General features: G+C 47.6%; 1 protein-coding gene across 1 annotated transcript in view; it reads left to right on the top strand.

Annotated features, from left to right (window-relative positions):
* ADAMTSL3 (ADAMTS like 3) overlaps window positions 1-22880 on the top strand; it is a 415333-nt gene extending 392453 nt beyond the window's left edge. The window contains exons 26-31 of the mRNA XM_084817237.1: window positions 282-488; window positions 9166-9349; window positions 12684-12888; window positions 15416-15525; window positions 18442-18656; window positions 19120-22880. Coding sequence (XP_084673363.1) covers window positions 282-488; window positions 9166-9349; window positions 12684-12888; window positions 15416-15525; window positions 18442-18656; window positions 19120-19250 — 1052 coding nt within the window. The 3' untranslated portion in view covers window positions 19251-22880. The remainder of the gene's footprint in view (window positions 1-281; window positions 489-9165; window positions 9350-12683; window positions 12889-15415; window positions 15526-18441; window positions 18657-19119) is intronic.
* Window positions 22881-22967: the final 87 nt, after the last annotated feature.

Genomic DNA, 22967 nt, shown 5'->3' on the forward strand with positions numbered 1-22967 from the left:
GCTGCCCAATAGCCACTTAATCTGGCATCAGATTTTTTTTTAAATATATGTTTTCAATACAAGTATTCATAAATCTGAAGATGGATTTGGTGGTGTGGGGATATTGAGACTGGCACTAGAATAAACCCATGTGGTCTTGAAACTGTGTGTGGTCGGGCAGGGTACTGCTCCTGTCCTCCCCAAAAAGGTGCACGTAACAAATTCGTGTCAATTCATAGATATTTTAAGCACAAAATCCTAATGTTATAGGAAAACAGGCTAAAAATGTCCTCACTTTCTAGGTTGTCCAGTACATCCGACTACAAAGATTCACTGGTTCTTCAAAAATCAACCCATCGACAAAATTAAAGGCTTCAGTCACAGGATTCTGGTTCGGGGACGCATCTTAGAGGTGCACGTTATGTCTGACCAATTTGCTGGACAGTATAGATGTCGGACTTCATCAAGTGCCAAGCCGTTGTCTGTCTGGGTAAATGTCAAGAAGGAAGGTTTGTTGAAAATTCAATGACACAATTCTTAACATTTAATTGTATGTCTTCTTTAAGTGTTGTGAGATTCCCCCCCATTTTTATTTATTTATTTATTTATTTATTTGGACCTTAGGGCAGGGGTAGGCAACCATTTTGGGCCTGTGGGCACATTTGGCAATTTGAGAAACTGACCTGGGTACCACCACGAGATGGGCATGCTGCAGATGACGGCATCAGCCTGCAGCCACCTGCCACCTTCATTTCCTAAGAATGTCTCAGAGCCCCACGTGTGGCCCAGAGGCATCCATGGGAAAAGAAGATGTGGACGGCTAGAGGCCCTCACTTTGCTTTGGAGCAGTCCCAACGGCCAGTAAAAAACATTATTATTTAAAAATAAATAAGTACGAAGGGAAGCACAGCACTGCAAGCGTCAAGAAAGATATCTGACGATGCTCTGCCTTAGGGGGGAAAACCAGAAGACATGGGGCTATGGTTAAGAACGGCTTCCCTGGGTTGTCTCCTCCTGTCTTGATCACCCATAACCTCTGATGCTGTATGCCATAACTTTATCAGGCTGTGAGCGTACCCCCTCCCCCCTTGACACCCTTGGCTGCCACTGGTGTGTGAGTGAGTGTGTGTGTGTGTGAGAATTCACAGACAATTCCCAGGGACAGGAGGACATTGATCCCACAAAGTCTGAATCCCAGTTGAGCCTGCATTATTTATTTCCAGTATTTATAACACACCTTTCTATATGAATAATGAAGGAGGCTAATACAATTAGATGATCAATAACGATACCCGCACAGTAATAGCAAAAACATCAATAAAATAACCAAAAGATATCATGGGAAAAAAAGAAAAACAAAACAACAGCTGTTGGAAGAATACATTTTAAAAAGTACCATCCAGAAAAAGGCTGCTGAAATAATCAAGCAGCCTTCCCAGACCTGGTGCCCCCAGAAGTGTTTAGCCACGACTCCCAGCATTCCACAGCCAGCCATGAGGATTGGAGGATGCGGGAGGTTGTAGTCCAACTAGGGATGTACGAAAGTGACTTACCTTTTTGCGGATTCTGTTCATGGTCGAAATCCTTGACGGGGGGGGAGGCGATGCAGTCCTCCCCCCCTGGCCACAGAGGGCTCTGGGTAACAAAAAAAAATGCCACCGCCATTTGCGTTCCTTATTTTTTGCCGTCCTAGTCTACGTCAATATTTACGTAGACTAAGACAAAGAAAAGAAAGGGGAACGCAAATAGTGTAGTGGGCGCCATTTGTGTTCCTTATTTTTCTCCGTCTTAGTCTATGTAAATATTGACGTAGACTAAGACGGTGAAAAATAAGGAACGCAAATGGTGGCGGCCGTAGCCGCCGCCATCTGCGTATGCTTTTTTTTTTTTTTTAACCCAGACGTGATAGGCGGCTGCGTAAGTCTTTACATAGCCTATCACGTCTATGGGGGGGGAAAAAAGACATAGACTGCAGATGGCGGCGGCAGCAGACGTTCAGAAGACCAGCCACCGCCGCTGGAGCCACCGTCCGGAACATCTGCCCCAGGTAAGTCTCGTCCCAGGGGGGATCCACGGGGGGCGGAGGGGTGGCAGGCCATTCCGCGATGGATTTCGGGGGGCTGAATGCACTGGCATTCGGCCTCACCGAGATCCGTCGCGGAATTCTCTGACATTCCTAAGTCCAACACCTCTGGGGGACCTCAGGTTGGAGGAGGCTGTAACAGTTTTTGCCACTTGCCAAAGCATGAGCAGAGAAGGGGAGGCTATTCCAAATTTTGGTCACCACCAAAAAGACCCCAGGAAGGGCTGGCTAACTGACAAGAGTCTTGCCCTTCAAGTGAGGCAGCGAGGGGATTAAAAGGGGTGGTTGATGCTCTAGACGGAAGCCTCAAGCTTTGAGACTGCTTTGGTCTCCAGGAAAGAGATTTGTGGCATTTCCATTGCATTGCCCTTTCTACGGAATATTGTGGGGGGTCCAGAGGATGTCAACTCCCATTCATAATGCTCCGGTGTTCTCCCACCATTTCTTCCACCTTTTTTCTTACTGCAGAAAATCTGGCATAGAAGAAAAGATCAAATAGCTGCACAGTGCCTTTTAACTGGCAGTGTGGGAAGCCCTCCATCTGGAACCACCCCAGATTCTAGCAGAGCAAACATCCTTAGGTGGCTAGTGATGGGTTCATTCAGTCTCTCTAAACTCAGAATGTCCACGCTACCACTTCTGGGCTCAGAATCTGGGAATTGGTCCTCCTTTTTTCTTCTCGGAGGGGGTCTGCAAAGAGACTGGGTCAAGTACATTTGGTGGCTGTGTCACCCCTAATCAGTAAGTCAGATGGCTCTGGCTCATTTTAATATCAGGCCGCCATCTTAGATGGTTTCAAAGGGGGGTTAGTCACATACATGAAGGATAAGGCTATCAATGGCTATTAGCCATGGTGGCTGGATGCTTCCTCAAGCTTCAGAGGCACCATGCCTTTGAATGCCAGTCGCTGGGAAACGACAGTGGAAGACCGCTATTGTTCCCGTGTCCCACTTGTGAGCTTCCCAGTGGCATCTGGGTGACCACTGCGGCAAACGAGATGCTTTGGCCTAATCCAGCAGGGCTCTTCTTCTGTTGTTATCAGTTCATGGCAGGGGTGGGGGAGAGCTGTGGGCTGTAACACAACAAGCCCTGTGATGGAGGCCGCACAGAGGGCTTTGGCTTTCCCCTTTCTAGAAGGGGAAGGGAGGATAGCTCAGTGGTTAGTGGCAGAGCCCATGCTTTGCATGCAGAAGGTCCCAGGTCCAGTCTCTCGTACCGCCAAGGGCTCAGGTAGCAGGTGATGTCAAAGAGCTCTGCCTGAGCCTGGAGAGCAGCTGCGAGGCAGAGCACCAGGGGTAGCCAACCAGGCGCCCTCCAGAGCCACGCATTCGGCCTCCATAGTACAGTCCTGTGTTGAGCAAGCCACTACCGAGGTGGCCACCTTGATTACCACCTGGAGGTAATCTGCATGCCCCACAGGTGCTTTGAGAAGTAGGCAGGTGGCAGTGGTGTAGTGGAACCAGGTGTCAGGAATGCCTCTGTAGCCGACTGAATCCTCCAATAGCCAGAATCAACGCTCAGACAAAAGGGCTGCTTTCCAAGGCTTTGATTCCATTCAACCTAATTGTCAGGAGCGCCCTTGCTGCCTTCTGAAATCCTCAAGTAGCCAGAGAATCAACACGCAGACAATAGGGCTCCTTTCCAAGGCTTTATTTCCATTCAACCTAATGATGCTTACAGATGCTAATTGCATGAGCCTAATGAGGGAAACTTAAGAGAGCTGCCTACCAGAGGTTTCTAGCCTCAGTGAATCAGTTGATCTCTGTTTGGAGGGCAGAGGCAGGAAACCTCTGAATTTAAGGGCTAGGAGGCAAAAGTCCACCCCTTTCCCGTGGGGCATCGGGGCGCAGCTGTTGACGCCATGCCAAGTGAGCTGAGCGCTGTCAGGGTGGAAACTGAGCCCATAGAGCCCCAGAGCAGTTCTGATTCTGAGGAAGAGCAACAACCCGTGGGAGAGGAGCTCACTCATCTCTCACAGGCACAGCGGCAGGGAGAGATTCCTCCTGCCTGCATTCCTGAGAGAGATGGCGACCCTGGCAGCGAGAGAGCGGGGGAGGGAGTTTTGCTGGATGCTTGGTGCAGACGCAGGGAGCAGCGCCAGGTGGAGGGCGCTGAGAGGAGGCTCTCTGCCTGCTTGGCGCTAAAACAACAGTCGCGTCCCAAGGACCCACGGGTAAGAGGGAGGACCTCTCCATAGCCCATAAGTTCAGAGTCTTCCTGCCCTCCTCCTTCAAACGGGGATCAACTGCCTTACCTGGAGCATAGGCTACTCTGCTGACTACCCCAGTGCAGTTCCTTGCTTAGTCGTGGGTGATTAGCATCTGAAAGAGTCTTTAAGTTGTAAAAGGAATAAAGCCTTGGAAAGAATCCTTTTCGTCTGTGTCTTGAGTTGGCTATTGGAGGGGACTGTAAGAGGCAGCTAGGGCGCTCCTTACAAGTGCCTCCTCTTGGCACCCTCCATCTCCCGCTTGTCCCTTCGCTGGCGCCTAGTGTACTGAAGCTCCAGTTGTCCCTCCCCCTGCCTGCCGGGGTCTCTACCACTCTCATGAATGTGAGCAGGGAGGGATTCTCCCTCCGGCAGCACTTCTGAACAGCATACGGGTTCCTCTCCCATAGTTTCTATCTCTTGCTCAGAATCAGAACTGCTATGGGGCTCTATGGGCTCCGATCCAACCTTGACACTAATGAAGCTTACAGATGCTAATTGCCTGAGACTCTGGGGAAATACAAAGGGACAGCCGCCTAGGAGTTTCTAAGAGTTAGGACATCAGTTGGTCTCCATTTGAGGAAAAGTGCGGCAACTCTCTGAACTTAAGGAGTAGGAGGGGAAAGTCTCCCCCTCTCCCATGGGGCCTCGGGGCTCAGCTGTTGACATTGAGCCAATTGGGCTGAGCACCTCAGCTTGGCTTCTGCAACCTCTCACTTGTGCCTGTGCCTGCGCCTTGCTTCTAAAAGCTCAAATTGCCCCTCCCTTTCCATGCCAGGGTCAATGTCGCTCCCAGGAATGTGAGCGGGGGGGGCTCCCCCTCCAGCTGTGCCTGTGAAACCTGAGAGAGTTTCTCTCCCACAGATTGTATCTCCTCCTCAGAATCAGAGCTGCTTTGGGACTCTATGGGCTCTGATCCAACCCTGACATCAGGGCTCACAGGGACACAGTGCTGCCTCTTTTTTATAAGCAGGGATGCTGAGGCCCCTCTTCCCCTGAAACTTGCCTGTTCCCTCTGAGCTCAGCTGCAATCCTCACAGCAGTTGAGGGTAGGGATGTCAGAGGAATCAGCAATGGAATCAAATGAATCCGGATTTCTATGGATTCGACCCGTAGATTCTGCATCAGACTGACTTTTCCCAAACTGCACAGATTCCTCAGACCTGCAAACCTGCTTTTTTTTTACTTTCTGGAATTTTACGCAAATTTTAGTCATAGAAAGTATGTAAAATTAAAAAAAAAAAACAGCTGAAAAATTGCATTTCCTCCGTAGGCGAAAGCAATGTGCATTTGGGGGGAATTTGCACATTTTGGAGGGTGCCAATCCAATCATTTATTGTTATGGGCAATGACTACTGTAGCAAATAAAAACACATAAAATCACACATAATTTTTGGGGGGCGGGTTATTTACACATTTTGGGGGGATTTGTGCATTTTCATAAGTGTGAATTTGTGCAAATGTGAATTTGGGAAATTGGAAAAAGTCAATTCTGTCAATGAGCAGACGATGAAACGAAACGCAGACAGAATGGATGTTACAAAACTGGTACATCTCTAGCTGAGGGGAAATGATTTTCCCAGCAACAATATATTGTTCCCTCTTGTAATGCAAAATATTTTGGGGTGGCTTGACCTTGAATGGGCAATTAAGACCCATTCACTTTATGAAAGACCTGCTCCAGATGGAGATGAAAACTGCTAGAAGGGGTTTTATTGATATGGACCAACACAGTTGCCTGAATTTTTGGCCTCTCCTTGAGGGTGTGGCTATGGGGACTCTCATGATGTCAATCATGCACTTCCAAAATTGATAATCACACTACTGTCCGGCAGGTAAGGACAGGCTATTTAGAAGCAGCTGAGCTTACAATAAGTTGCTCAGATCAAGAAGACAGGCTGGAATCAGCAACTTTATAGAAATAGGCGACACCCTCTTGGCCCCTTGTGTCACCTGACCCTGCTAAGCTGGTTCTCACAAGACCACCTTTGGCCATTTGCAGTGGTGGTGCTGAAGCACAGCAGAGAGCAAGGGTGCTTTCCGGACAGTTGGCTCCTAGCGCTACCAATAAAAACGCACCATGCAACTATTCCACCTTTCCTTCCTTAAGGATTTTTCATGGGGGTAATAAGTGGTGGGAAAATATGGGAGGGTCATAAACTGAAGATGACATCTGGACCCCCTCGTAAAAGTCCATAAACGAGGCAGGGAGGTTGCACAATAAAAGCCTCGCTTGGAACCATCCCGGAACAGAAGGCAAGGCACTTGGTTCATGCTGCTAGTGAGACCCCCAGTGTCTTACAGCAGGTGGCAAGAACATGGGGAGTTTCCAAGCCAGGAGCCAGGGAGGCAGCTGCTCCTTTATTTCTTTTAAGAGGCAGCATCAATATTGTTGTTCTGCATTTCTACAAAGGGTTTTCTTTCCCAGTCCCAGGAATTAGCTGGTTTGGGAAAGTGTGTGTTTGTGTGTGTGTGTGTTTGTGTAGGAGGTTCATTATTCAAGCACCATAAACGTTTAAAATATTGCTAAAGAGGTGGGTTTTGCACGGTGGGTATGGGGGGGAGCACCCCTGTGCCATGTCTTCATAGCAAAATAAATAATACAGTCTTTCAGTCACACTTGCACTCAGTAAATTTTAACCATTTCTGCTTTGAAAAGGGCTCTTTTGTATTATTTTAAGAAAGCCAGAAGTAATAAGGAAACGCTGAAAACCCAATAAGTTAAAGAATTCATTATGTGCCATAGGAAAGAGACTGTAGACACAGCTGGGAGCGATCAATTATTCTTGGATATTACAGGACCAACCCTGCCCCCTCTCAAACCCTGCCCCCCCCCATGACACCCATGATTGCTTAAAAATCTGTCAACATCATATAGTACTTCATCTTTCAAAGTATGTCTGAGAGGAACCAGGATGGGATGATTTTGAATCATAAGCCTAATAAAAAACAGCCTTTACTGCTGGAGATTATCACTCTCTAGTTTACAGGATTAATTTGAGGGGTGGGGCTGGGAGCAGTTGTTTTCCACTTTATTACAGCAGCAATTATTCAACTAGACCAGATCTTTTTGTTTTGATGCAATGATTCTAGGAGGTTATATGATGAGCTAGGTGCAGGACGTGTCTGCTGAACAGTAGCACCAAATTATGACTTGGATTCCTGCATTGAGCGGGGGGTTGGACTCGATGGCCTTGTAGGCCCCTTCCAGCCCTACTATTCTATGATTCTATGGTAGCGTAAAGCCCCATGCCGCCCCCGACCCACCGACCCAAGGGACCCAATGGGCCCATGTTGCAAGGGCCCATTGCTGCAGAAGCTGCTCATCCACATCCACGTTTTGGCTCCGTGGTTGATAATTGGGGGCTCCAGATGGCACCATGCTGAGGACTGGGTTCGGCCCAAGAACTGTAGGGTTCTACAGTGTTGGCGCTGGTTCTACTTTATTACATATTTTTACACATATGCCATGTTAGCAAGTCAACAATATCTGCTTATTTACTCTGCTGGATTAGTATCCAGAAGGAGCATGTCTTAGAATTTCATTTTTTTTTCTTTTGTTTTAGAAAAGGATTGTGTATGTGTACTTGCACTCATGTGTGCATGAGCAAAAGTGGGCTCTCCCACACTGGAGGCATTCAAGGTGAAGCTGAACAGCCATCTATCGGGGATGCTCTGACTTGGATTCCTGCATTGAGCAGGGGGTTGGACTCAATGGTCTTATAGGCCCCTTCCAACCCTACTATTCTCTGATTCTATGAAAACATTGGAGATCCATGAATAGCATTTCCTGCAGGCTTTTAAGGGGATAATACCAGGTGGAGGAGGTCAAATTGGGATGGCAGTGCCAGAGTGGGTGGGTTTAACTCTTCCCATATCATTTCCCAGTGAAATTGCCCATCCCCAGCTTATATTTGTGCTGCAGATAAAACATACGGGCATCTTCGTGGTACCTGTGTGTTTCTCTCTGTGGGACAGAGAGCAGGTTGGTGGGGAAGAGGATTTTAATTGATAAAATAGAAGGGGAAAGGTTAACCATCCTCCCCCTTGTCCTCATCCAGATCTTGCCTTCCCCATGGCTGCTAGTCGATTAAAAAAACAACTCCGTGGGAGATTCCGTTCATGGATCTCCAATGTTCAGCATGTTCAGAGGATAGTTTGTCTCTCTGAACATGTTGACATTCTTTGAAGCTTTATTGTATGCACTGCCACCGAGGGGACCGATCTACTGTTTACGGTGTATTTAGGAAGTAGAAAGGGAACATTGCTTAGTCAGGGCCAGTGTCAAGGGTAGGCATGGTAGGGCACCTGCCAAGGGCCCACACCCCAGCAGGGGCCCACTGACAAGATCCCCCTGGAGTTGCTCCTCCTCTTCACCAGTGCAACCTGCTTGTTCTCCTGCCTCTCGCTCTGGCCCAGACAACGGTGGTGGTGAGAAGGAGGAGACGTAGATGCTCCTGCCTCCTTGCTCCCTGGCTCTCTGCCTGTCAAGCAAGCAAGTGGGAGCAAGGATGAGAAAGAGGAGGCAGAGCAAGAGCATCTGGGGACCATGGTGGTGAGAAGGTGGACGCACCAAGGGAGGGGCCCATTGAGGGTGTCTTGCCTAAGGGCTCCCCAAAACCTGGAGCTTCGTAGTACATTAAGAACAAGCTTTGCATGGACAAAGTCTTAGGTTCAGTCCCTGGCATCTCCATTCAAGGGGGATGGGGACAGACTGGGGAAAATCTTGAGGGACCTATGAAAAGAGAAGAGAATACTGGGCTGTAGGGACTGGTGGCCGGACGTACTGTAAGGCAGATCCTTGTATCCTGAAGCTGTCAATATATCTGAGATGCAACCTATAGCCCTTGATCTTGTTTACCAGTTGCTTTCTCCCCTCCCCTCCCCTTTTTAACAGAATATACGTGGGAGCTTGGTGACTGGAATCCTTGTTCTGCTCCTTGTGGGAATTCAGGCACCCATTTCCAAAGGCTGCTGTGTGTGAGCATGAAGGAGCAAAAGGTGAACAAGTCATTATGTGAACAGGGTCAGAAGCCCATTGTAAAGCACCACCCTTGCAACATCCAGGATTGTCCTGCCAGGTATTTTCATTCAATTGCTAGCTTATTTCAATATTTATACTTTTTTATTATTATTATTATTTTACAAAGTGTCATCAAGCTTGTCAAGTTATTTTCATTTCCTATCACTTTGCTCTACGATGTTAAAGTCTGTGTTGCAGCCTATAGAAAAGTGATGCAGGACACTTTGTACTAATTCCTAAGGTTTGGATGGAAATGTTGCTAAGTCTATGTAGCCACCAGGAGAATATGGGATGCATAATTATGTACTGGTGGAAGCGTGGAAGAGGCGGTTTCATAGCTTTGTAAACAGCTATTCTTCTTCTGTTCCAAGACATGGTCTGAAAAGCCTGGTTGTGCTGGGTTTAATTGGGGAGGACAATGAATGGGAAAGATCTGTCTTTGGGGGGCATGTATTGGCAGCTACCAGTGCTGTCACAAACCCACTTCTCCCTGCCAATCTCCAAAGCAGTTTTTCAACTCCTTAAAAAAATGTTTGCACGGTCATTTTTAAATAGAGCAAATGATGAATGGATAAATGAATTAACAAATGTGGCACTTAACATAAATTTAAAAAGAAAAACGTAGCCAGCTAAATTGCAGATGAGAGGGAGAGGAAAGACTGATGGCTGGATCAGCATTTAGTTTGCTGATGATATGTGCATATGTCATGCAAATTGTGAAGCCAAGAGGAAGCCAGGCCCACACTGCAGGTGGAAAGGGAGAGAAGAGAACCCTGTCCCTGTCCCCTGAATGTTTCCCGCAGAGCCCCAGCCAAGCCGAATTCTCATATGTCAATCCCAATTTGCATCTCAGAGTCCACAAGAAATGTTAAACCAGGCTCAGTTCAGATGAGTTCTGGCTGTTTTCATACTACACTAAGGGCCAAACTAGATGTGACGCTAAACACATCTTTAGAAACCACATCAGTTTTTTGGTTTGTTTGCTTTTTAGTTAATAGTAGGCAGGACAACAGTGTGCAAGAAGGAGGGGGGGTTAACCCTTTCCTCCCCTGCTGCAGTCCCAAGAACCCCTGCCCTTCTGCAGCTGATCAGTCAATCATTCAGTCGATCAGTTTTATCATGGTCATAGACCAGCAAGCTTCTGCAGCTGATGAACTGATATTAACAACAAAGAAGGGGGAGGCAAGATCCAGTGCTCGAAAAAGGAAAATGTATTGTGCTCTACATGTTTCGGGGATGTCTCCTTCTTCAGGAGCTAAAAATCAAATAAAACATTTACATTAAGAATAATATCTTATGGATAACACCCTATTCCATATTACAAAGGTCCAAAGAACTTATCTATGTTAAAATTCTACAACCTAAAAATGACTTTTTAATAGGGATGTGAAAACCCATCCCAGCTCAGGTTCTCCGGCCACCCGCAGAAGTGCTGCCCCTGCTCCCCCCCCAGACCCGCGTTCAGGCCACCCACAAGCTCAGCGAGTTGCCCAGCCTCACCGCGATCCCATCCGATGAGCGCCCGCCATTTTCCTGCCTTTGTTGTGTGTGCAAAAAGGAAGTTTAAAATGTGCATATTTAAATATGTGCTGTTTGGGGGCCAGGAAAGCTCAGTGTGCACAATACTAGAGGCATTATGCGCACACAACAAAGGCGGGAAAATGGTGGGTGCTCACCAGACGGGATCATGGTGAGTCCTGGAGGATGCAAGCAGGGCACAAGTGGTTGCGAGCAGGGTGTGAGTGAGGTCAGCGTCTTGGCGGGTGCAGTCCGGGAGTCGCAGGCGGGGGGGACGACGGACTCCCGGACCCAGTCGGGTGCCCGTGACATCTTTACTTTATAAGACGAATCCCACTTAGACATGGTATAAAATACACCCACATTTTAACTTCTGACTCAAAAGATTACAAAAACATTGACCTTCTTACAGCTGCATAGCTTTTAACAAATAAATGAATACTCCTTATACCACTGATATTAGCCACAGGAGGGAAGATCCTATTAACACCTTGCTAGATCAGGCCAAAGTCCATCTAGTCAACTACTCTACCGCTTACAGTGATCAGACAGGCATGCCAGGGAAGTTCACAGTGAACGTGGCATGATGGCAACCTGCTGTTTGTCCCTAGCATCTGGTAATAACAGCTACACTACCTATGAAAGTGGAGATGCCTTTTTTTTTTAGACCCCAGCTGCTTTGAGACAGACAGCTTCTAGTGCCACCGATCAAAATAGAGAGAGAAAGAGAGAGAGAATTGTATTTGTTTAGCTATAAGCCATTACAAACATGAAGACAATTCAAATTTGGGCCACAAATGTGGCTCTCAATTCCTGGCTGACGACGCAAATAAAGAAACACACACTGTAAGATAATTGGCCTTGTCTAATAACAAAAAGCATACAAACTCAGTTGGTGTAACAAAGGTTTTCCTGAAACTAAACTCAGGCCGTGTTTCCATGACAGCATCACATCTAAAACAGATTGCTGGTGCTGTGATGTGATGCGATGCATGCACAAACAAACAATGTGATGCATGCACAAACACACAAACCCTTATCAGTGAGGAGTTCCCATCCATTCAGAATCACATTTAAACCAGATTGCTGGTGCTGTGAGGTACATAAGAAGAGCCCTGCTGGATCAGACCAAAGGTCCATCTAGCCCAGCATTCTATTCACCCAGTGGCCAACCAGCTGTCGACCGGGAACCCACAAGCAGGGCATGAGCGCAACAGCACCCTCCCACCCATGTTCCCCAGCAGCGGGTGCACACAGGCATACTGCCTCTGGTCCTGGAGGTAGCACATAGCCATCAAGACTAGTAGCCATCGATAGCCTTCTCCTCCAGGAATTTGTCCAACCCCCTTTTAAAGCCATCCAAATTGGTGGCCATCACAACATCCTGTACATCTGGGCCCAGATTCCCATTGTGCTTATGATGAGCTGACAGAAGAACTGAAGGAGAGCCTTGCTGGATTCAGGCCAAAGGCCTCTCTGATTCAGCATCCTGATTCCTCCGGGGCCAGCAGGGTGCCTCTGGGAATCCCACAAACGTGGCAGCATTCGGAGACATAGTGCTGTGGTGTTTCCCTGTTTTTAATAACTAAGATGAGGAGGGGCAGGGCGCGTTCACCACAGAGGCAAACAAATCAATATTCCATGGCCCTTAGAGGCAGGCATTGCACGGCCTCTCTATGTAAGGTAGCACATAGCACTCACGACTACTGAAGATGGAGCCGTTGAGCACAGCATAGCCTTCATTGACTCTGGACATCCCGTGAGTTGCAGTGACTAACTCATTTACTTTAAAATTAAATTAAATTAAATCACAACTAGTTTGGGGTATGGCGTTTCTTGTGTGCCTCACTTTTTTTTTCATTTGCCCTCTTCAGCTGGGCCACAAGTGCCTGGTCTGAATGTTCTGCTTCATGCGGCAATGGGTTTCGTCAGCGGCAGAGATTCTGCAAGCAAGTCAAAGCCAACGGTGCTGCCGTGACACTGCCTCTGGGCGCTTGCGCACACAAGGAGCGCCCTTTGGAAAAGAAACCCTGTGTGGGCCATTTGTGCATGGAATGGATCATTCATCCATGGGGCCAGGTAATTTAATTAATAGGGGGGCTCATCTGTAATCAGCACCAGTGATGCCGCTCCGCACAACCTCCCATGGGGCTTTCTGCACATGCCCCGTTGACTGAATGAAGACTGCCCAGCAGCACAGTGTAATACGCAACCACTGCTCACATTCATATCTCACCCTTCCCCCAAGGAGCCCAGGGCTGCAGCGCATACCAGCCTCACAACAACCCTGTGAGGTACGTGAGTGACTGTCTCAAGCGTCTCGTGTTGTTTTGTGTTTTGAACATTGTTTTTAATACCACTTTATGTTTTGCTGACTTTGGAAGCTGCCTTGGAAGTTTGCAAAACTGAAAGGCGGGATGGGCATTTTAAAAATCAGTCACTAAATAAATACACTGAAAGAGCTTCATGGCTATGTGGGAGCTGGGACCCAGCTTTTCCTGGCCTAAAGCCAAGACTTTGTCCGAAGGTGACATAGGTAGGCATGCTTAGAAAATATACCTGGTGTCAGGGTGGACACTGAGCCCATAGAATCCCAGAGTAGTTCTGATTCGGAGGAAGAGCAGTCGCTCCTGGGAGAGGAGCGCGCCCCTTTTTCCCAGGGCCCGCAGCTGCCAGAGATTCCTCCCACCCACATTCCTAGATTAGAAAGCAGTCCAGGGAGTGACCCAGCACTGATAGCAGACTGGTTAGATGCGCGGCGCAGATGCAGAGAGCGGCGCCAAATGGAGAGCGCGGAAAGGAGGCGTAGCGCCCGGTTGGCGCTCAAAGAACGGTTTCGCCCAGAGGATCCAAGGGAAAAGGGGAGGGATTCTCCCTAGTCCTTATATTCCGGGGTCTGCCAGTAATTGCCCTTCAAACGGGGACCAACTGTTCTAACTTAGGGCATAGGGATGCTGCTGCTCAGATCTAGTTGCTACCTGTAGAGCTGTTAAGTTGTAAAAGAAGAATAAAGCTTTGAAAAGAGTCCCTTTGTCTGTGTCTGGACTTGGCTACTGGATTAGACTGAGAGCCCTCCAAGGAGCCCTTGACACCTGGGAAGAGACTAATCCAGCATAGAACTTAAACAGATACTCGCTGTTCAACAGTTTGGCAGAGGTATAAAAGGCATGCAGTAAATCAGAGCCAGAGTCCTTGTTCTGGGGTTCATCAACTGGCAGCCTTTGAGACATGTCTGGGTCCTCTGAATGTTGCCGTGTATCCGCCCCCGCCCCCCCGATTTTCAGCTACAAAGCCATGGGTGGGGAATCTGTTACTTTCGAGATGTCGTTGGACTATAATTCCCATCATTTCTGACCATTGGCCATGCTGTCTGGAGCTGATGGGGTTTGGAGTGTAATCACATCTGGAAGGCTACAGGTTCCTCACCTTTGCACAAAGATGGGTGAGGTTGAGCCGTCTTTGTGGCAATAGGGGTTTTGCAGCAGGTTGTTTGAAAAGGGGGGCATGGGGCCCTGGCTGGCCCCTCCCTTGCATCTTTCCATGGGGTCACTGTCAGAATTGGAGCGACAGGTTTTGGATGCCCCCCCCCCCTCGCTTAATTGCAACCATTTACTTCTGTGGTTGAAAATAAAGATCCACTCAGGGACAGTGCTGGGGAAGGATTGTAGGTTAGTAGCAGAGTACATATTTGCATGCAAAGTGAGAGCCAGTGTGGTGTAGTGGTTAGAATGTTGGACTGGGATTCAGGAGATCCGGGTTCTAGTCCCCACTAGGCCATGAAGCTGACTGTGTGACTTAGGGCAGTCACTGCATCTCAGCCTAAACTACCTCTCAGGGTTGTTGTGAGGATGAAATGGAGAGGAGGAGGATCATGTACGCCGCCTTGGGTTCCTTGGAGGAAAAAAGGCAGGATATACATGTAATAATAATAAATGGTCCCCGGTTCAATCCCTGGCTGGGAGAGACCTCCATCTGACACCCTGGACAGCCACTGCCAGTCAGCATAAACCAGTGGTGGCTGGTGGCTCCGATGTCAGTGGGGCAGTGGCTCCGCTCTGGGTTTCAGTCAGAACCAGCCAGAACTCATTCAGAACGCTTTGCACCATGGAGAGCTCCTTTAGAATTCTGACTGAAACCCAGAGCGGAGTCACCGCTCCACTGACCAGAGCCACCAGCCTCCACTGGCGTAGATGATACTGAGCTAAATGGACCTATGGTTGGACTTGGCATAAGGCAACTCCCTGTGTTCCCATGAGCTAATCCTGCCCCTTGTGCTCACAGTGTCTGTGGTGAACATCAGGATTTGTTGCCTCTCAGCTGTATCCCAGATTGTAATTAATGCTCTTTGTCCCATAAAACCCACTGGGATTGATTAAGAACCCGCTCCTGTGTCAGGGGTGGGTGGATGCATCCAAGCTTCTGTATGGAAATAGGCTGTAGTCATTAATATGATCACTTCTTGGCATTTGTACTACACGTGAGAGAGCAGGATAGAGGTGGGCCGGGGGCTCCGATATCTTGACAAGTTTAAATTCTTTGCAGCTTGCACGGGGAGATGCAGATCTTTGCCTTTCTCATCGATGCTGCTTCTCACCTTTCTTTTCAGTGCACTGGCCCCTGCACGGGCCATGGAATGGGCCTACAGCACCGTCTGGTTCAGTGCCAGTATCGAAATGGATCTATGGGATCGAACTCACTGTGTGATGACAGGAGAAGGTACAGTGCCACCGGAAGGAATTGCCCTTGGCAAATCTTAGCTTTTTCTTTTGCTTTCTTTTCTTTCAGCAGACAGCATGCCATGCACTTCTTTTACTAGATGTCACTGAGAAAATGGCGGTCAGCCACCTCCACATCTGTTAGTCCGCTAGATGTGGTTGTTTGCCACACCTTCCACTCTGGGTCAGGATCAGATAACCCCAGGGAGCTGTTATGGGGTCACTGTAGGCCAGTCTTCCGCAACCCGGTGCCCTCCAGATGTTGGGCTTTAAGTCCCATCAGCTGCAGCCAGCAGGACAGGAATGCGGGGTGTTGTAGTCCAACACATCTGGAGGACATCAGGTTGGGGAAGTCTGATGTAGATCATCCCTAAGAAAATTTAAAACAGCCCCCCCGCCCCCGCCTTTAGGAATGGTATGATAGGCAGAAATGAACAGATGAGGCTTTCCCCACTACCACCTCTCTATACTGGAGACAATCCTAGGGAAAAGAGCCAGTCTACTTAAAGGACTGTGACTACTCTACCAGCTGCTACTAACAATCCTAAGAACATTTACTTGAACATAATTCCTGTTGATTTCTATGAAGCCTGATTCTAAGTCTAGATACATTTTGTAACCCAAAACAAGAAAAATCAAGTTGCCGTCATGTGGAGCAGTGTTCGGGCCAGCTTATTTTCTGATTTAGTGACTCCCTCATTTTGACTCCCTGTACCTAAGGCAGTGCTCCTTTAATTATGGGGCTTGAGAAACTTCATGGGCCACAAGACATGGGAGCAAGGAGAGGAGAGTGAAGGATTGTCCTGTTGGCATTCGTTGGCTGAATCGTTGCAGCTTTTCACCTGGATAGCCACAGGAGAAAGCAAGATGTCCTGGCCCTAGCCCAGGCCTGTCAGAATTTGCCTGCCAGGTGACAAATTGAGGCCTTGCTGGTGTCAGGAATGCCCTAGCAGCCTCTTTCAGTACACTCCAATAGCCAACTCAAGACACAGACGAAAGGATTCTTTTCAAGGCTTTAATCCTTTTACACCTTAATGACTCTTTCAGATGCTAATCACCAGTGACTAAGCAATGAAGAGCAGAGTAGTCTATGCTCCGGGTAGGCAGTTGATCCCCGTTTGAAGGAGAATCACTTGAAGACCCTGAACTTATGGGCTAGGGAAAGATCCTTCCTCTTTCCCTTGGGTCCATGGGAGGTGGCCGTTGCTTGCACGCCAAACGGGCACTACGCCTCCTTTCCGCGATCTCCATCTCTCGTCGCTCCCTGCGTCTGCGTTGAGCATCTAGCAAGCCCCCCTCCCGCACTTTCTCACTGCCAGGATCACTATCTCAGGAATGCCGGCAGGAGGAATCTCTGCCAGCTGCTGTGCCTGTGAGGGATGAGCTGGCTCCTCTCCCATAGATTGCTGATCCTCCTCAGAATCAGAACTGCTCTGGGGTTCTATCGGCTCAGTTTCCACCCTGACAGCTGGGGTGGTGTGCAGGGGAACGGGAGGAGAGGCCCTCCAAGGCCTCCAACCAGGTCCAGTGCACACAGCGGCACTGCTTGACCAGGGACGCAGAGAGAAGAGGTCGCTCATAGCCCAGGAAAGGCCCCCACTTGAAAAATAGCAATCATTCATCTAGACCTTGAGGTGAAGAATTCTACCCATTGTGGCTTTTACTGACAACGGTGCAGCATCGTGACGTGATGACCCTTAGAGCACCACGAGGGCCGAGAAGCAGAGTGCGGTGGTTGTGAGGCTGACTTTCACGTGTTGGCTAGAACTAACCAGCTGATTGTTTTGGCTGTAGGCTTCTATTATGTTGTAATGGAGATATGTCCTAAAGCAGCAGTCCCCAACATTTTTGGCACCAGGGACCAGTTTCGTGGAATACAATTTTTCCATGGACCGGGGGGGATGGTTTTGCAGCGGACTTCTGGCTGCTGGGATGCAAATGGCGTCCGCATAGCGGACACCATTTGCTGTCAAGGGCTCCTTGGAGGCCTCTCTCAGTCTAATCCAGTAGCCAAGTCCAGACACAGACAAATGGATTCATTTCAAAGCTTTATTCCTCTTTTACAACTTAACAACTCTACCGTTAGCAACTAGATATGAGCAGCAGAATACCTATGCCCTAAGTTGGAACAGTTGGTCCCCGTTTGAAAGGGAATTACTGGCAGACCCCTGAACGTAAGGACTAGGGAGAGTCCCTCCCCTTTTCCCTTGGATCCTCTGGGCGCAGCTGTTGTTTGCTCACCAACTGGGCACTACGCCTCCTTTCTGCGCCCTCCATTTGGCGCCGCTCTTTGCGTCGGCATCACGCATCCATCAAGTCTGCTTCCCACGCTCTGTCACTCCCAGGACTGCTATCTAAGCTAGGAATGCTGGTGGGAGGAATCCCCATCAGCTGTTGGCCCTGGGAAAAAGGAGCGCGCTCCTCTCCCAGGAGCGACTGCTCTTCCTCAGAATCAGACTACTCTGGGATTCTATGGGCCCAGTGTCCACCCTGACATTTGTGTCCTTGTTCTTTGCAGTAATAGGCTACATAAAGATGTATGTAGCCTATTACTTGAAGAACAGGGACGCAAATGGCGTCTGCTATGCAGACACCATTTGCATCCCAGCGGCCGGAAGTCCACCAGCGACTGGAGCCGGCTGGCAGCTCCGCAGACTTGCTGCAGAGCGGAGCCGGCCAGGGCTGGCGAGGATTCCGGGGGGGAGGGATGGATCGCCTCCCCCCCCACGGACCCCTGCAGACCCAAGGTAAGGGGGTTTTGCACACCCCTACTACGGCCCAGTTTCTAACAGGCCACGGACCAGGACCAGTCCGTGGTGCAGGGGTTGGGGACCCCTGTCCTAAAAAATGTCTTCTCTTGGACTGTATCTCAAATTGCATCTTGGTTTTGTTTGTTTTTTTCTTCCCCCTGCTGCAGACCATCCATTCGAAGAAACTGTTCTTCAGACAAATGTGACGTGCATTGGCGGACTGGACCCTGGCGACCCTGCACTGTAGACTGTGGCAGTGGGTTCCAGTCGCGACAAGTCAGCTGCATACACAGGAGAAATAAAAGACCTGTAGCAGATCAGTCTTGTGCCTGGAGGAAGAGACCAGTGACCTGGCGACACTGCAATGTCACTTCCTGTGACAGTATGTAAATGTTTATTTCCATTTTTGAACTTGCTGGTCCACTTGTGGCAAATTGCATTTAGAGAGAAGTGGCGAAGCCTAGTTCTAGAATGAACTTGTTAAGCCATCAAATAAACCCATCCTCCCAAATAATTACTAAGTGACATTGTCCCAGTTCAGCAAGCAATTTGATACTGAAGAGCTAAAAAAGCCAAAGGACGCCCAAGTTAGGCTCAGACAGTGGACTGGACCTATACTTATTTAAGGCAACTCGTTCATGAATGAGTCTCCAAGCAGCCTGCAGATTTCTCTACAATAGTTTTGTGAAAGACACGAGATGCAAGGAGAGAGGAGGCTAGCATTTTACCTAGGCCTTACATTCGTGTTGCCCCAAACAACATTAGCATCAAAGCGTCGCTTATTTTGACCTGCGGTGGTGTAACTGTCCTTTTTCACTCTTGTTGCATTTCAATGTATTTTTCAGAAGGCGAGTGCAAGGACACAACTCACTACTGTACATTTGTAAAGCAACTAAAATTATGCTTGATAGACCTCTACAAACAAAGGTGTTGTCAGTCATGTGGAGAAGGTTATATTTCCATGGGAAGTTCATGATGTCGCAGTGAAGATGCCGTGAGAAGAGAGCTTTGATTCAGTCTGATCTCTCTGTACAATAAAGATGGTCAACAAAAAACTCGCAGGGTTGATGAAAAGAATGTTATATGAATATTCTGGGCAGGATTTTTTTCCCATCTGGTCTCTGCCTCTACTCCCCCTGCCCCCCGGCTCTCCTGGCCTTTGTTATAACGTAAGCTTTGAGGGAGAATATCATCATGACCCGTTGTCTGTAAAACATTACATCTTTAATGATAATGGGGTTGGAAGAGTGGGGAATTCATTGGCTCCAAGTAATACGCTCTGCAGTACAAAGACAATTGGAGTTTAACATACATGACCTTCGGGGGGAAAGAATTGGAATGTAGAAACTAATCCGCTTTGCTAGCTGCCTTCCTAGTTTGATCCACTTTAAGATTCTCAAAACATATGGAAACAGCAGCTTGTGTCTATAATTCCCCATCCCCACCCCTTGGCTGCATTTCCTTAACATTTTGACAAAAAGGACATTATCACAGACCTTGTTTTATTGAGATTAGCTGTCAGATGGATCACAAGTTCATTTTCCTTCCTCCGTTTAAGTGCTTGCAGTAAAAGGCAATGTACCTGCCATTACAATTTTCAGACTGGCATGCAATTGTTTCTGAATCAATGAGGCGTCATTTGGGGGGGGGGGTCCCACACTTCCATTTTACTCTCGTTGGAATCTGATCAAAGCTAGGGCATGATTAGTCAAATATAAAATTGGATTCGAGGTTTCTACACGGGAGCTTGGAATGTGGGTTTTATGTTTGAGAACTGTTCTTTTCTACTTGGTCAGATGGGAATGAGAACAGTTATCTGGCCAAAAGCATCTGTCAGGCTGGATTGCCCTTGAAGAAGTGTTCTATATTTTTCCATTCATTGGAAGGGGAACTCCCCCTTCCCTCCAAACAAACAGAAAGAGCTGTTATATATTAAGACAGACATATGTTAAGTATCAGTTTCATTTGGTTTTCATCCATCCTGACTATTATGCATTTAGAGTTATTGCATGCTCGTCAATTCTCAGAACGACATCCTCAAGTAGCTCTTTTCTGCCATACAAAGAGCGTAAGGTCTGGCAGAAAAAGGTGGGTTTTGATTCTTGAAAAATACAAACAATATGAAATAGAAATGAAGGCAGCCACATTTGAAATAAACTGTACAGTTCTGGTCACCCCTGTCTCAAAAAGGAAAAACTAGAGTTGGAAAAAGGTACTGAAAAGAACAACCAAAATAATCAAGAAGTTCGAACTTGAACTCCCCTAAGAGGGGAGGCTCTCTGAGGTTCTTTAGTTCAGGTGGGGGTGGGGGAGGAAATCATAACAGAGCGGCACAATAGATGTTTATAAAATTATGCATGGATTGAGGGGAGGTGTTTCTTAGTCCCACTTCCAGAACATTGGTATTTACGTTCACCCAGTAAAATTGATAGATGGTAGGGTTAGGACAGAAAAGAAAGCCCGTCTACATGCAGTACATGATTAACTTGTGGAATGGTTGTCACGATAAGTGGTGGTAGCCATGTCTTGGATGGCTAGGAACACCGGAAGCCTCCTCACACCATGTTCATTGGTCCATCTAGCTCAGTATTGTCTACACCAGCCTTCCCAAACCTGATGCCCTCCAGATGTTCAACCAGTGCCAGCTCTAGGATTTTGTGGGCCCTTGGGCAAAACACCCTCAACAGTCCCCTTTCCGCAGTGAGTCTACCTTCTCATTACCATTGTCACCAGCTGCTGTTGCTCCTCATCCTCTTTCTCATCGTTGCTCCCACTTGCTTGCTTGACAGATAGCCAATGAGCCAGCAGGCAGGGGCATCTCCTGCTCCTCCTCCTCACCATCACTGTTGTCCAGGCCAGAGTGAGGGGCAGGTGAACAGGCAGGTTGCAGTGATGAAGAGGAGTAACTCCAGGGAGATCTTGTCAGTGGGACCCTGCTGGGGTGTGGGTCCTTGGCAGGTGCCCGAGCATGCCTACCCTTGACGCTAACCCTGACTTCAACGCCCATCAGCCCAAGCCAGCATGACTAATGGTGAAGAATGTTGGGAGTTGTAGTCAAAACATCTGGAGGGGGGCATCAGGTTGGGGAAGACTGGTCTACACAGACTGGCAGTGGCTCTCCAGGGATCCAGGCAGGGGGCTTTTCCCAGCCCTGCCTGGAGATGCCATGGATCAAATCTGGGACCCTCTGCATGCAAAACAGGTGTCTCTACCACTGAGCTATGGCCCTTTGCAAGGTGATTAGACAAATTAATAGCCCACCAGTGGTTATTAGCCACAAAAGCTCTGTAGAAACCTCAGCTTCAGAGGTAGCCTGGCTCTGAATACTGGATGATGTGGACAACCGGGGTAGATTGCTGCCTTCATGCCCTGCTTGTACATTTCCCAGGAGTATTTGGCCACTGTTTAGAAGCAGGGTGCAAGATTAATGGAATCTTTGGTCTGAGCTACCAGGGTAATTCTTACATCGTTAATTCTGCAGCAGAAGATGTCCTGTTTGTTCCGTTTGTTTTTTAATCTGCTTGCTTTTTCATTTGCAACTCCTGTGCTCTCATGTGTGCCAAAAGGCATATTTTGTTAATTGGGACCCTCTAGTAAAAGGTCAGAAAACCAACACCCAAGATTTTGTTTCTGTCCAGACTGTATTAGAAAAAAAATTAATGCACCATGCTTTTTGGTTTTGCCTCACTGACAAATTAGTGCTACTGTACAGAAAACTTTTAACATGGGAAACGATGTCCTTGGCTGACTGTAAAGAAGGGATATAACCCAATTATGACATTGGAATTAAGCATCTTGGGCCAGTTGATGGTCAGTAGAATCAAGGGGCAAAGTTTTTTGGGGGGTGAGAGGATTGCATGCTTGAATGTTCACTATGGGGGAAAAAGATAAAAACAGCTCCCCACACCTAGAAAAATACAGTGCCTGGAGAAGGCTGAGCTAAACCCTGCTCAACATGCTAGCTTTCTATATGCAGGGAGTTTTTAACATGGGAGAAAGTCTTCTAAAAATGCAGTCCTCCCATTTGCAAACTGAAGTGTTACAATAGGGAAAACATCAGGATTTGATTCTGCTCGGATATATAAACTGTTCCTTTAAGACACATTGATGTTAATGGGAGTGGAGAGCCAGTGCTTCTCTCTTCCATTCAGTTCAGTAGACTTTAAAGCGGTTAACTTGACTGGATCACTGCCCAAGACTTTAAATCAGTCATATGTCTTGTTTGTTTATACTGTTTTTTTTAAATTAAAACACATGTAATATACTTTTGTATATATTTATTATCTGATCTAAAAGTGCAATATTTTTTGTACAGTGTGTAATAAAGTTTCTGGAACATATTTTTGCCTCATTACTAAAACTTACTGATGTTTTTCTTTTGTATTTAATATTTTGGGGGAAAAATTAACTGCAAGCACTCTCTTTTTTGCTAGTACTTTGGTTATGAAAGCATGTTTTAGGGAATCGAAGTTGTGGATGTTTGTTACAGCAGCTTGATATGACCACCTGTAGCTTATTCTGCTGCTACCACATTAACAAAGATGCCTAATATTATTTGTTCGTAAAATTAATTTGATATTAGCTAAAATAAACACTTAATTTGGTTATCCCAGCTGCATTTACTATATGGAAGTAGTCTGTCATTGATATTTTGCAGGTTTTATCAAAGATAGTTGTGCCACACTTACCACTT

The sequence above is a fragment of the Heloderma suspectum genome, chromosome 11, assembly GCF_057233095.1.
Source record: "Heloderma suspectum isolate Gila_16-S chromosome 11, 16-S_ref, whole genome shotgun sequence".
Classification (NCBI taxonomy): Eukaryota; Metazoa; Chordata; class Lepidosauria; order Squamata; family Helodermatidae; genus Heloderma; species Heloderma suspectum.